A 12,373-nucleotide genomic window follows, 5' to 3' on the forward strand; every position below is an offset into this window, starting at 1 on the left:
TACTATGCTTTCATTTCAATATTTGAGACGCAAAAAGAGCGGTAACTGAATGCAGGACAGAGAGGAAGCGTGGTGGGGACGTCGGGGGACTTTGGGTCCATGCAGGGACACAGAGATAGAGAGTGACTAAATACGGGCATATCTGCAGAGGTGGCTTAGAGGAAAAACAAGTTGCAGCTGGTTGATGTTCACACACAACAGGCTCCACAGAGGAAGCAACAGCAGACGGAAAAATAGTGGGGGAAAAATAGTGAAGAGGCGGAGGCGGGGGGGGTTATCAGCCAGAATGAGGTCATGGCTTTTATGCTTTTAGCCGCCATGGTTACTGAGCGCATCCACGTGGTGAAAATGGGACCAGACTCGGACATGAGTTGAACTGGGAGTGCTTTGTGCTTTAATCTCAAATCATACGCAAGCATCCAGAATGCAAAAACACACCCGCACATTGAGTCTACAGCGTGAGAGATACTGACCCACCACTCCTGGTCCTCCTCTCCATCCACCACGATTACCTCACCCTCAGAGAAGGTCAGCTCGTCTGGGTTGTCGGCTACACAGTTGTAGATGGCTTTCACTCGCTTAGGCCTCTGCTTCTGAAAGACAACACGGAGCAAACAGGTTTTATCCAGTGTGTGCAGAAAATGTTCAGAATTGCGTGTGGTAACATCACAGTCATGGTTAATTCTTTTGTCTTGCTTTGCCTTTTGTTCCTGTGTCTCATGTTCCTCCTATACTTTTTGATTATTATTGGGAACTAAAGACAAGTAATACTGAGAGTGTAACCCTCCACTGTCATCATTAGTCAACATGAGAAGGACAATGCACCATTTTTCTGTGCATGGTGAAAAATCATTAGACATTAAAAACCGCTGATTCATCCATGATGCACGATAACATGTAACTGGCACAGCACAGGCTCTGACACATTGTCACAAAATGAAAACAATGAAAAAGCTGATATAAGCCTACGATTCTCCACTGGCTGACAAACTAAAAGAAATGTCATTGTTAGTTGTAATTGTGGGCTAAAAAGTTGTAAATGAATGTCCCTCGTCCTCCTTGAAAACCCTCAAACAGAGCTACACAAAGAGCTTCTCTACAAAAACTGAATGAATGAGCACAGAGCAGAGTAAGAGCACAGGAAGGAAATTTACTGCCGGAGTAGACGCTGGAAAAACTGAGACTACAGGTCAACCCTACACAGGAGGGAATTACACAACACTAGAAACGGAATAAACAATGACTTGTTAAATCAGCAGCCAATGATTCAGTACAACAGTATCAATGAATAAGCACTTTACACTCCACAATATCTGGATGATAATGAGAGGAAGAACAAGGGACTCACAGGGTAGGCCTTCCTCGGCATGGGGGCTGGAGGCAGAGATTGACCTATGGAGTTCTGGGGGCATCCGGGCACTTCCTTAGCTGGAACAGGGAGAGGAAATTATATCATGAAGAAAACTAAACTTTCCACGTTTCCAAAGAAGAAACGGGATCTGGCAGATAGCAAAACAACTTGTGCGTGACTTTCTGGACACTGGACAGACACGGATCGGACAGAGTTGATATTTTGCCCGTCTTTTGTATTTACTCACCCGGTCTTTCGATAGACTGTGTTCGATTCAAAGGTCCTCTGTTGAAGCTTTTATCATTGCTGAAAAGCAACAAACGGATGTAAAAAATGTACCCCCGTTAACAAAGTAATAGTCATAAAAAGACACAGAAATGTAACAGAAAACTGTCCAGCCCTCCAAAAACTCTCAACAGCAGATTTATTACAGCACTAACAGCCCGTTGGGAGATAAAAAGACAAAAGGGCGACCGTGGTGGAGAGTTATTGCTCGTCTGGCTCCACACAGAGCTTAGCCTGGGAGCTAATGAAGCGGCTAAACAGCAGCCATGTAGGCTCATTCCTCTTGGGGAAACAAACAGCACATTACAAGACAAGCGCTCACAACAGCAAGATACACAACCCCGGGGTAATGCATTATGTTCCTGTGTATGTGTACTGAATTATATGGATCTATTGTCCTCCGGCGTGAGCTGACGAAGCTGGGGAGACACCACTAAACCCATTCTGGCCATGTTTCTGTACATGGGGACCTGCATACGTGTGTTTTTAGGTTCTTACCCTGCTGGCACTGCTCGGGACCCCAGTGGTCCCTGGCCTGACTTGGGCTGTATGATCATAGCTTCCATCTTCGCCACAGGAGGAGGACCCAGACCTGGGACACATGGTAACGCATCTCACTTACTTTAATTGGCTTCATATTGTTGTATAGTGAATATTTTTGAGGTTTCTTGACCATTTAAAAAAAAAAAAAAAAAAAAAAAAAAGATAATTTGAAGACATCCCAGTTGGTTTTGGTAACGTGGTTATTTCAGCAGGCTAAATAATTCATCAGTTAACTGTTAAAATAAACAGATAAATAGATAATAAAATGGTCAATTAAGAAAACAAAACAACCATTAGTCTTCTCAGTGATGTGTCCATTTGTTCAGAGTAATTACACTCACCGAGACGTTATTGGGAACACCTGTACGACTGCCTATTCATGCAATAATCCAATCAGCCAATCATGTGGCAGCCGTGAAAAGCATAAAATCCGGTAGGTACAGGGCAAGAGCTTCAGTTAATGTTCACATTAAAAAAAAAAAAAAGGGATCTCAGTGGCTTTGACTTTGGCACGATTGTCGGTGTCAGACGGGCTGGTTCGAGTATCTCTGAAACTGCTGATCTCCTGGGATTTCCACACACAACAGTCTCTAGAGTTTACCCAGAATGGTGCGAAAAAACAAAACCAAAAAACGTCCAGTGAACGCTGGCTATGCGGACGGAAAAACCTTGTTGATGAGAAAACTGATGAAACTATGGTATCAAGTCAACATAGAGCAGAATCTCAGTGTTTCCAACATCTTGTGGAATCCATACCATGAAGAACTGAGGCTGTTTTGAGAGCAACGGGGGGAACTACCCAGTATTAGTGTGGTGTTCCTAATAAAGTGCTTGGTGGGTGTATATTCTCCACCCAATCATTTTCTTCTACAATGACTCTTTGCTAGATCGCTGGGTAATTATATCATTCTCAATTATTATCATTTTGGTATAATTATGTTAAAATAAACTTCTAAATCAATAAATAAAATTGAAAAAATGAAGGTAAACTATTAAAATACTTTGGTTTTTCTGGACCACAGTACATGTAAAATAAAAAGAACTGTAAAAGAGATAGCAGTGTGCAGGTACTTTTTCTGCTTTTTGTCCAGATAATTGATTTGGATATTTTTTAACAGTGTGAATATGTTTTAATAGAATTAAGTCATAACATTTTCATGGTCATTTGTGTGTCATTTGTTTTATTTTACTCTGTGTAAAGAAGCAAAACTCAAACCCAGCACCTGCAAAGAATTTACAGATGTGCATATATCCATGGAGGATTTGAATATTTTGGACAGCCCATTAAGAAACAGACATTAAATGCCTCCTTACACAGGCACTTATGACACACTGAACTGGGCTCCACAGACATAAACGGAGGAACAAAGTTTGGATCTATCACTACCTGCACTTAGGAAATGCTCTAGTTTGAGAGGGAAGAATGGGTGGGGTCTATCCGTACCTCCAGTTGAGGTGAGTCTCATGGGGGGGACAGGAGGGTGCATGTTTGGGGGGTCTGAGGACGATCTCTGTCGCCCCATCAGGTCTAAAGAACCGGGCTTCCAGCTGCTGGACGCCGAGGACTGACTGATCCCTCCCAGACCGGATAACTGGACTGAGAGAGAGAGAGACGGGGAAAGAAAGGAGATCGTTAAGAGGGAAGAGAGAGTTGCCAGAACCACCGTCCACTTTAAAAGTCGTTTCCATTTGAGTGTAACTGAGAGCGACACTTAATGGGGAGAGGGAATGTGCAGAATGTCGAGGATGGGGGCTGCGGCGAGGTGAGGTGGGCAACGCAGCTGGTTGTTTCTCCTCCGCTCTCTTGGCAGCACTCCAGACGGCTGCTAACGTTATTAAAGCCTGACTGAGGTGGACTTGTCACAAGTCAGTTAGCCTAAAGAGCTATGATGAGAGTTTTTTTTAGCAGCACATAAACAGACTTTTATCAGAAAAGGTTTTAGATTGTTTTTCCATCAAACAATATCACACCTGTTAAAGCACCTGTCTTGCTCATTAAGTTGGAGTCGGTATCCCAAACCACTTCTTTTCAACATGAAAAGAAATCCTGCCCTTTGGATTCGACACCATATGGATGTATGAGGAAAACTTTCCCTAGAGAAGAGGTCACCAACTTTCTGCAAAAGCAGCCCAAGCATCTGTCTGCAATGTGACTTTTCTCTGCTTCAGTACCCAGAGACATCTGTGGTGTTAAAACAGGTCGAAATGTCAATGAAAATCACAGAGTAATTAACATAAAGGCCTCTGCAACCAGTGACACATGGAAAAATGAGACTTTGCTGTAGAGCTCAATGAGGTTTTTCCTCTAGTGCATATTTTAGAAATATCATTTCCAGAAGACAGACAGCGGTCAGAATCAGGTTATCAGATTCATCTGGATTGTCCGAACATCTTTTTTCTTCTATTCATCCATATAAACTTTAACATGTGAATTCAATGACAATGAGATGTAATTTGCTACTAGCAGCTTTCTGCATCTGCCTTCCCCTCCTCTATCTGTGATGCTGCTGTGTCTGACGTTACCCAGGTTCCTCGGGGGCAGGGGCGGCGCGGAGGTGGTGGCGGGCTGAGGCGGGTTGGTGTTGAGGATGGTGCCATAGGTCTCGTTGTTAACCAGGTTGGGCATGTAGGCGCGCTGTTTGTCCTTGGCGAGGCCGACTGCGTCGCGGCCTACGGGGCCCAGGTTGGAGTTGCTGCTCGGGGTGTAACAGCTGACCGGGCGCTCGTCTCTGCGATGAGGGCTGGGCTGGAGGGGCATCAGAGGGTCAGTGTGAGCCAAAGGTAGAGTATGCATGTAAGGGTTCGAGATGTGCGATTACGTAATATGAGAATGTAACGGGTCGGACGTGGTTCATGAGATTTGATCTCTTCACAATATCTTTACAGAGCAAAATTTTCTAGTAGATGGAAGCAAAACTCGACTTCTGCCATTTTTTGTCTTTTCCTCTTAGGCTTTCTTGACATAATGAATTTGATTTAGCTTACTTCTGAATTTTGTAATATTGTGTCATTTGAGAAGAAGAAAAACCCTTTGTCTATCACACAGTTTCTACTGCAATTATTTGCAGTCCCCTAAAAAACACAGATTCAGTAAATGTACACACTATTCGAGGAAATTTGCAAATTTCTCAAATCCCAGCAATATTTCAACACAAAATTCAATAGCAGGTTATTCTTAAAAATTTAGCCGGTCATTAAAATGATTTGCTGAGGTCCAATCAAACTAAACTTTAACAAACCAATTTCCTTGTAAACAATGTAGATCAACAATTGGGGGAATTTCTTACCCTGAACTAAGCCTCTCAGGGAATTCTTACTCCCAAACTGAGATCTTATAAAATTACATTTGTCCAAACAGACAAACATTTCCACCAAAGGCAATGCATATTTTTCTTAGGTCTCAGTTTGCCTCTATGAGCTGCAGAATATTTCCTCTCTTCAATCCTTTCCTATATTCCTTCTATGTAGTTTTTTATTCTTGTTTTCTGACCTACTTTTATGGCACTCTCTAAACTCTGCTTTTTCATGACATCTTCATAAATACTGTATTATTATTCGCTCTTACAAAAGTGTCTCTTACCTTCTCATCCAGATCTTCGTCACTCTCATCCAGGTCTTCATGCTGCAGACACCATTCATACTCTACATGGACATGGGCGTTGAATTTCCCTGCCAGAGCTTGGTTCAACTATACATACAAACAAATCCACACACACACAAACATAGATGACTGACATGGTTTCAGGGAGTGATATGTTTGCAGGAATAAGCCGAGTCTAAACATAGTAAGCTCACCAGTTCCTCACACTGTAGGTGTTTGAGCCTCCGAGCGATATCCAGCGGTGTCTCCCCGGCCTCATTAGCTGGAAGGGAAAACAAAAGAAACATATAATCATTGGTGTATCCACATGTCACATGAGTACAAACACACAGCACATTTTCTTTCCTCCCTTTTCACTGTGCCATGAGAAATGTGTAATTAGACTGTTTCCCACACTGAATAACTCTCTGGCTTCTCTCTGTCCTCCTTCTCTATGTATCCATTATCTCGTTGTGTGGTTGATGTCAGAGCGGAGCAGAAAGATTAGTGTTGTGAGAAACAGTTGCCATGGTGTTTTGGCAAAGCTCGCACCTCTGGGACCTAAACACGAAGGACTTGGACCAAAGGTTGTTTGTGTGTATTAGAGTGAGAGAGGATGAAATGCAGTGAGAGAAAAATTTGTCTGAGGCAGTGGTGGTTGAAGTACTCAGACCTTCTACTTAAGTAGAAGTAATGCAACAACAATGTAAGAAGGGGAAAAAAAAAAAAAACTGAAGTAAAAGTCCTGCATTGAAAATCTCACTTAAGTATGTAAAGATTTTAAGTTTTAATAGCCAGATGTACTTTAAGTATTATTATTAATTCTATGGGGTTATTATCACTGTTGCACAATCACGTAAGGAGCATTTTTGTTGTGCCTGGTTGAGATGATTTTAAATACTAAGAAAGTGGTAAATCTGCAGAAACCTCAAAATTTATAGACATTACTGTCAATAACGGATCTCTAAAATCCTTATTTGACTGTGCAGTCTGGATATTCCAACCTGTTTTTCATGTTGTAGAAATACAACAGCACAAAATACGGCAGGTTTGCAGCACTAGAATTATGAAACATCAGATTTTAGAAACCTAGTGCAGTGCCCGTTTAAAACATGCTCCTCATCTCACTTTTATTCAATCACCTAATCATCATCATCATCTGACCTATTTGTCAGACACGTCATCAGACAATACTGGACCACAAATTCAAAAGGACTGCTGTGACACATACAGTCACTTGCCAATTTATTAGGTACACCTAGATAAAACTAATACAGTATAATACAACACACTCTAAAATGTCTTGTTTTGTCCGACCAACAGTCCAAAAACTCAGGGACTCTCAGTTTACTATCACAGACAACTATGAAAACCACAAAATATTCACATTTGAGAAGCTGGAACCCCTGAATCTTTGCCATTTTTGCTTTGAAAATTACTTAAACAATAAATTGCTGATCAAATTACATGCTGATTATTTTTTTTCCTGATCAACTTATCAATTAATCAACTAATCATGAGCGGTCTAGTTAAGTTTGTCACTGTTAATTGCAGGAATAATACTAACTGAAAAAACACATATTTCTCTGTGTATTCATAAATAAAAGCGTAGTTTTTACTTATTTACTTTATTTGTCAAGAAATTCCTGAAGTTTTAATGGTGCAGCCAGATTTAGTTGCTAGTTAAATCACTACCTTTAAACTAGCTTGCAGCTATTAAGAACTTATGAAATATTTAACACACAAACTTGTGACAGATTTATGCATAGATGGTGCAGCCAAATCCAGGTGTGAAAAAAAGAAAGAAAGAGAAACAGAAAGAGGAGGGGACAGTAAATGCATCACACCGCTGGTGTGTTTCCTTACCGATCTCTATGGAGGCCTTGCCCCGCAGGAGCAGTTTCAGACACTCGCTGTTGTCAGTCAGACAGCAGTAGTGAAGCGCTGTGCTGCCTTTGGCTGTCTGCTTATCTAAATTCAAGCTGTCAGGGGGACACAGACAGAGAGGGAGAAAGTTTAAATCCCAACACTTGAGGCATAAAATCAAGCCTTACCTTCTTCTGTCCAGCCCCTATGATGCACTGGGTATCTAACATTCTTCTAACAAAAGACAACAAATGTAATAATAAGCTTTGTCCAGAGAGTTATTTTTGCAGTTGTGCAATAAGTAAAATATTTGTACACTATTTTTATGAAGTTCCGTATTAAGTTTAAATCAGAAAACAACTCTACAAAAGAGGGAATAACACTGACAGAATGACAGGAAAATAAATAAATAAATACGTAATCAAGCAAATACCTTAAATCTAAAAGAGTATGCCGGCATATTGGGGCCATTGTAAAAAAAAAAAAAAAAAATCATGGAGCCAAGGAAGGGAGGTAATATTCCAAGAAAAAACTCAGATATTCTCTAAGATTAAAGTGGTAGATTTACGAGAAAAAACTGTTTTCTTAATTTGTTTACCTGTTCTGAGTGAGGAAGTCAACAATGTGCAGAGATGTTCTATCCACCAGTCGGACAGCGAGATGAAGGGCTGTCTCCCCTTGTTCCTGAAATAAAAAAGATAAAACATTTGCATAAAACCCACGGGGACTATGAGGTGCTTTTAAAGAGTCATGAGTAAAGAGTAAAGAGCAATAAAGATTAGTATGACTAAGAAGTGAAACCCTACGGGGATAAAGTTTCACATCACACAGCTGAAATATTTTGTGTACTGACGTGTCCGTTGGCCAGAGGTATGGGTTCCATGAGGTCGACTCCCTCGGCGTAGACCTGGATGAGGGAGAAAATGTCTCGCGCCTTCACTGCGTCACACAGGGTGTGGAGCCGCGACGTCGCATCAGGACACTTCTTCCTGGCGAAACGCTTCTCTGTGTATTTGGCTGTGATGAAGTCTTTCCTCGCCTGCCTGATGGAGGACATAAGGAGGGAGGTGTTCAGTCACAGCTGGTACGTCAGACTGTATCATGTATGTTCGGTTGTGCAGTAAAGTTTGGAATGCACCAACTAACAACCGATAATCATAAATGGTCAATGAATACACTAAATTAGATTTCTGTGATCAACTGATTATCATTTCAGTGCTTGATCAAGTCTCATAATAAGTTTAAATTGCAAGGAAAAGCATAAAAAGTATAATACATTGTTCTTCTTTAAATAATATCTTACATTAAAATACAGAATGTGAGTTGTGAAATCATGTGATCCATCTGAGAAAAATTGCATCTTAAATATGATGCATGAAAATACGAAGACAGATAAGTACACTAACTATACATAGTTACTGTGTGAGGCCTAAGAACACATGGTGTGTATTCTGAAACATAATCATATCATATAATTCATCATTAACATGTCATCATTATATATATATATATAAAGTTGAGTCAAATGTGTCATATTAAGTGCTGATCAGACCGCTTTTTTGCCAGTCACAAAAACAAAACAAAACAAAAAAAACAAAACAGAACTGCCATCAGATTCACATCAGCTGATAATGGGGGCAACAGGAGGAGATGGAGGAAATGGAGAGAGACTGAGTGTGGAAGAGAGAGTTAAAAGGGGTGACTTACATGTCACTGGCTGGGTTGGGTTTCACCACATTTTCCGCACTTAAACAAGCCTCCATGATTTCATTGAAGCCTGCATTCCCCACATTCTTGGCCAGCTGTGGAGCACGGACACAGACACAAACACACAAATCAAAAACTCATTACAAGCCATTTTCTGCACCACATCCATTCATTTGGAAGTAATCACTTCTACTCACACCTCTATGAGGAGGCAGTACAGACTCTAAATAGTGTATGTGGAGCCTTATAAATGCACAACGCCCGTCTGATTGTGGCTAACACGACGGGCATCTTAACTACAAGCAGTCATGAATGGAAGCATTTAATCCCGACCATCCCACAGCCAGTAAATCTCCTCATCAAACAGTGATTAGAAAAGCCAAACAAAATCTCAGCTATTCTGAGTGAGGAGACTTCCAGAGGCCTCAGAGAAGAGGAGAATGAAGCCAAGGGCAATGCTATTCACCTTCCTTCTCCCCAATTTCATCTCCTGTCTTGATATACTATCCCTTTTTCCTCCTCATTATTCCTTGCCTGTTCTATACCCACCCTCTGCTCCTGTCCCCTCCTCTTTTCTAATTTTATCCGGACTAAAAACGTCCAAAAAGAATGACTCATATGTCGACAAAAACAGAGGACGTGAGGTGAGTCAGTGAGAAGACGGATGCCAAAAGTGATTTACCAAGAGCTCTGAGGTGCTGAGTACATCCAGAGTGAGCGACTGAATCCTGGAGTAGTGGACTCCCAGCTCCCTGTGGATCCCCGAACATTCAATACAGGTGAGGATGCCCAGGTTGGTGGACAGCCACGTTGGGTCTGAGAGGCAGAAAAGGCGAGAAATTGTCAAAAAAAATGGAGAGAAGAGCAAGGCAAACAACACATGAGAGAAAAGAGGGAGAAATGAATATGGCTGACACGCTGTCCTTGGGCAAAAAGTACTAAAGCAGAAAGTAATTTCTGCAGCACGTGAGCCAACTTTGATGTGTCCTTGTGGAAAGCTGTGGGCTCTGGAAATGTAATAGTTCCCTGAAGGGCTTTTTGCTATCACATGGCACACAATGTCAGAGGAAAGTGACCAAGCCAAACTGTAACTGGCCTAGATAGACTGTGCATGTCTGGGTAAGGGTGTCTGTCATATGCAGTATGTTAAAGTGCATACATTTCTGCAGGAGGAAATTTTGTGGGACTTGAGAAAAATGACCGGGGGACTTCATGTATTCGAGAAAAACTGATTTGAGTCGTAACAGTATATCTCCAAGTTAGGAAGCTAGGACGAGGGTTAAGGGATTTCCTATGATTTTAAAGACATTACATCTTGAGAATACGTTACTCTTTTCGCAGCATTTGTCACCATAAATTCAATTTTCAACCACAGAGCTTTGGGTAATTACTGTTATTTCCTGCCTGATCCTGTCCCTGTGTCAGAAGATTTAAATAATTAATGACGTTAACATGCTATCGTGCTAAAAAATGCGAACAGCGCCTCTTTCACCTTGGAAACGCACATGTCGATCCAGCTGCTGTGTAATGGCTACAGGTAGACTGTGCTAACTACAAACAGGTGTGGTGGGCAGCCGACAGAACATCAGTAGTGACGTCTTTTCTAAGCGTCAAATTATATTCAGTGACACGTGAAGAACATTATTGATAAAACTCAGACGTTAATATGCCTCATACAGACTCTGCCTTGGTCACATTAAAAATCTTTCTGGATATTTTACTCTGTAATAAATTGTTGAGAAAAATAAAAGAGGTGAAACTCAAGATGCATTTTAGTTTAGTTTTGAAGAGCCATGCAAATTGTGGCAGTTACATTACCATAAAAGCAGCGTTTTAAAAGTCAGAATAAAGTTACAACAGTTACGCAATAGTATTAATGGGGTCTGAAGAAAGCATCTTGGCGTCAGTCTGTTGTATTTATCATGTGAACACACAGTCACACACATGTACACATGCTAACAAATCCTGGGTATTTCTCTTGGGGCAGATTTTGTCGGGGAACCTCGGGATCTCATTTCCCAGCATCCAACCCTGGCAAGCATCATTTTTAAAAGTAAGTTCTGTGATATATTCAAGAATGATTTAGCATTTTAAATTTATGAGTTGGCTTCCAAAAACATAACTATTTTCTCAGAAATCCAACTTTAAAAAAACAAAAAAAAAACAAGTAAACATGGTTGTCATGAGAAAAAAAAATGAATTTGATTATTTCCTTGAATTAAAATAGGTCACTACTCAGGAAATGTGGGATATCTGAGGTTCATTGAGTTTTTTCAGTTTCTGCCCATAACTGCAGTATCATGCAATGATCATGTAACTGGAAAAAAACAATGGAGATAATGAATTTAATAATTATTTATCTCAGACAAGTATTGCGTGTGTGCAAGTGGATTGTCAAACCATAGTGAAATAAAATAGTAACTAAATGCTGCCTGGAAGGTAGAAAATCTTTTCATCAGCAACAATCATTAAAACATCATAAAATTAGTTTTGATTCTGTGCTGTCTGCTTCTCGGGAGGTGAGGCTTTTCCAATTTATCTTTGCCACTCACTGGGTGCTCCGCAGTCGCAGCACACATCATTTCCCGTCATCCTCTTGACTTCTCCGAGGATCGCCTTGGTCAGCTCCTGCACAATGTTGTTCTCACCAACATGCTGGTCTCCTTTAAAGGCCTGATTCAACGCCTCCTCCTTGCTGTTCTGCAGCACAGAGATCCAGCTGGAGGAGGGAAGAGATGAGACAATATATACAGGAGATGCGAGTAAGATAAAAATGGCAGAGAAGGAGAAAAAGTAGAAGGAGGAGCAGGAAAAAGTAGGCTGAGAGGTGGGGATGGGACCAGCGGAAGCAGAAAGGAATGAGAGTAAAAATGGAGGGAGGATAAAAAAAAAAAAAAAAGTGAGATAGATGAGACTGGAGTAAAAGGCAGTTAATGGGCAGGAGGTGGGAGGTAAAGATGAGGCCAAGCGTCTGAATGGGTGTGAGGTAGGAAGTGCGTGGAAAGTGGTCAAGGTGGTAAACAGGATGCACTTATGCACAA

General features: G+C 41.1%; 1 protein-coding gene across 2 annotated transcripts in view; it reads right to left on the minus strand.

Annotated features, from left to right (window-relative positions):
* The window catches only part of asap2a (ArfGAP with SH3 domain, ankyrin repeat and PH domain 2a), a 59,411-nt gene that overhangs the window by 2,477 nt on the left and 44,561 nt on the right, over nt 1–12,373 (minus strand). The window contains exons 14-27 of one of the 2 annotated variants that reach the window (XM_040137037.1): nt 11,885–12,051; nt 10,015–10,148; nt 9,333–9,427; nt 8,479–8,668; nt 8,224–8,309; nt 7,626–7,741; nt 5,975–6,042; nt 5,760–5,867; nt 4,703–4,925; nt 3,624–3,776; nt 2,135–2,228; nt 1,599–1,657; nt 1,349–1,428; nt 474–590 (exon numbers count right to left, since the gene is read on the minus strand). In XM_040137037.1, coding sequence (XP_039992971.1) covers nt 474–590; nt 1,349–1,428; nt 1,599–1,657; nt 2,135–2,228; nt 3,624–3,776; nt 4,703–4,925; nt 5,760–5,867; nt 5,975–6,042; nt 7,626–7,741; nt 8,224–8,309; nt 8,479–8,668; nt 9,333–9,427; nt 10,015–10,148; nt 11,885–12,051 — 1,690 coding nt within the window. Of the gene's footprint in view, nt 1–473; nt 594–1,348; nt 1,429–1,598; nt 1,658–2,134; nt 2,229–3,623; nt 3,777–4,702; nt 4,926–5,759; nt 5,868–5,974; nt 6,043–7,625; nt 7,742–8,223; nt 8,310–8,478; nt 8,669–9,332; nt 9,428–10,014; nt 10,149–11,884; nt 12,052–12,373 lie in introns of both variants that reach the window. The other variant, XM_040137036.1, reaches the window with a different exon arrangement.

The sequence above is a fragment of the Xiphias gladius genome, chromosome 10 (genome assembly GCF_016859285.1).
Source record: "Xiphias gladius isolate SHS-SW01 ecotype Sanya breed wild chromosome 10, ASM1685928v1, whole genome shotgun sequence".
NCBI classification, from domain to species: Eukaryota; Metazoa; Chordata; class Actinopteri; order Istiophoriformes; family Xiphiidae; genus Xiphias; species Xiphias gladius.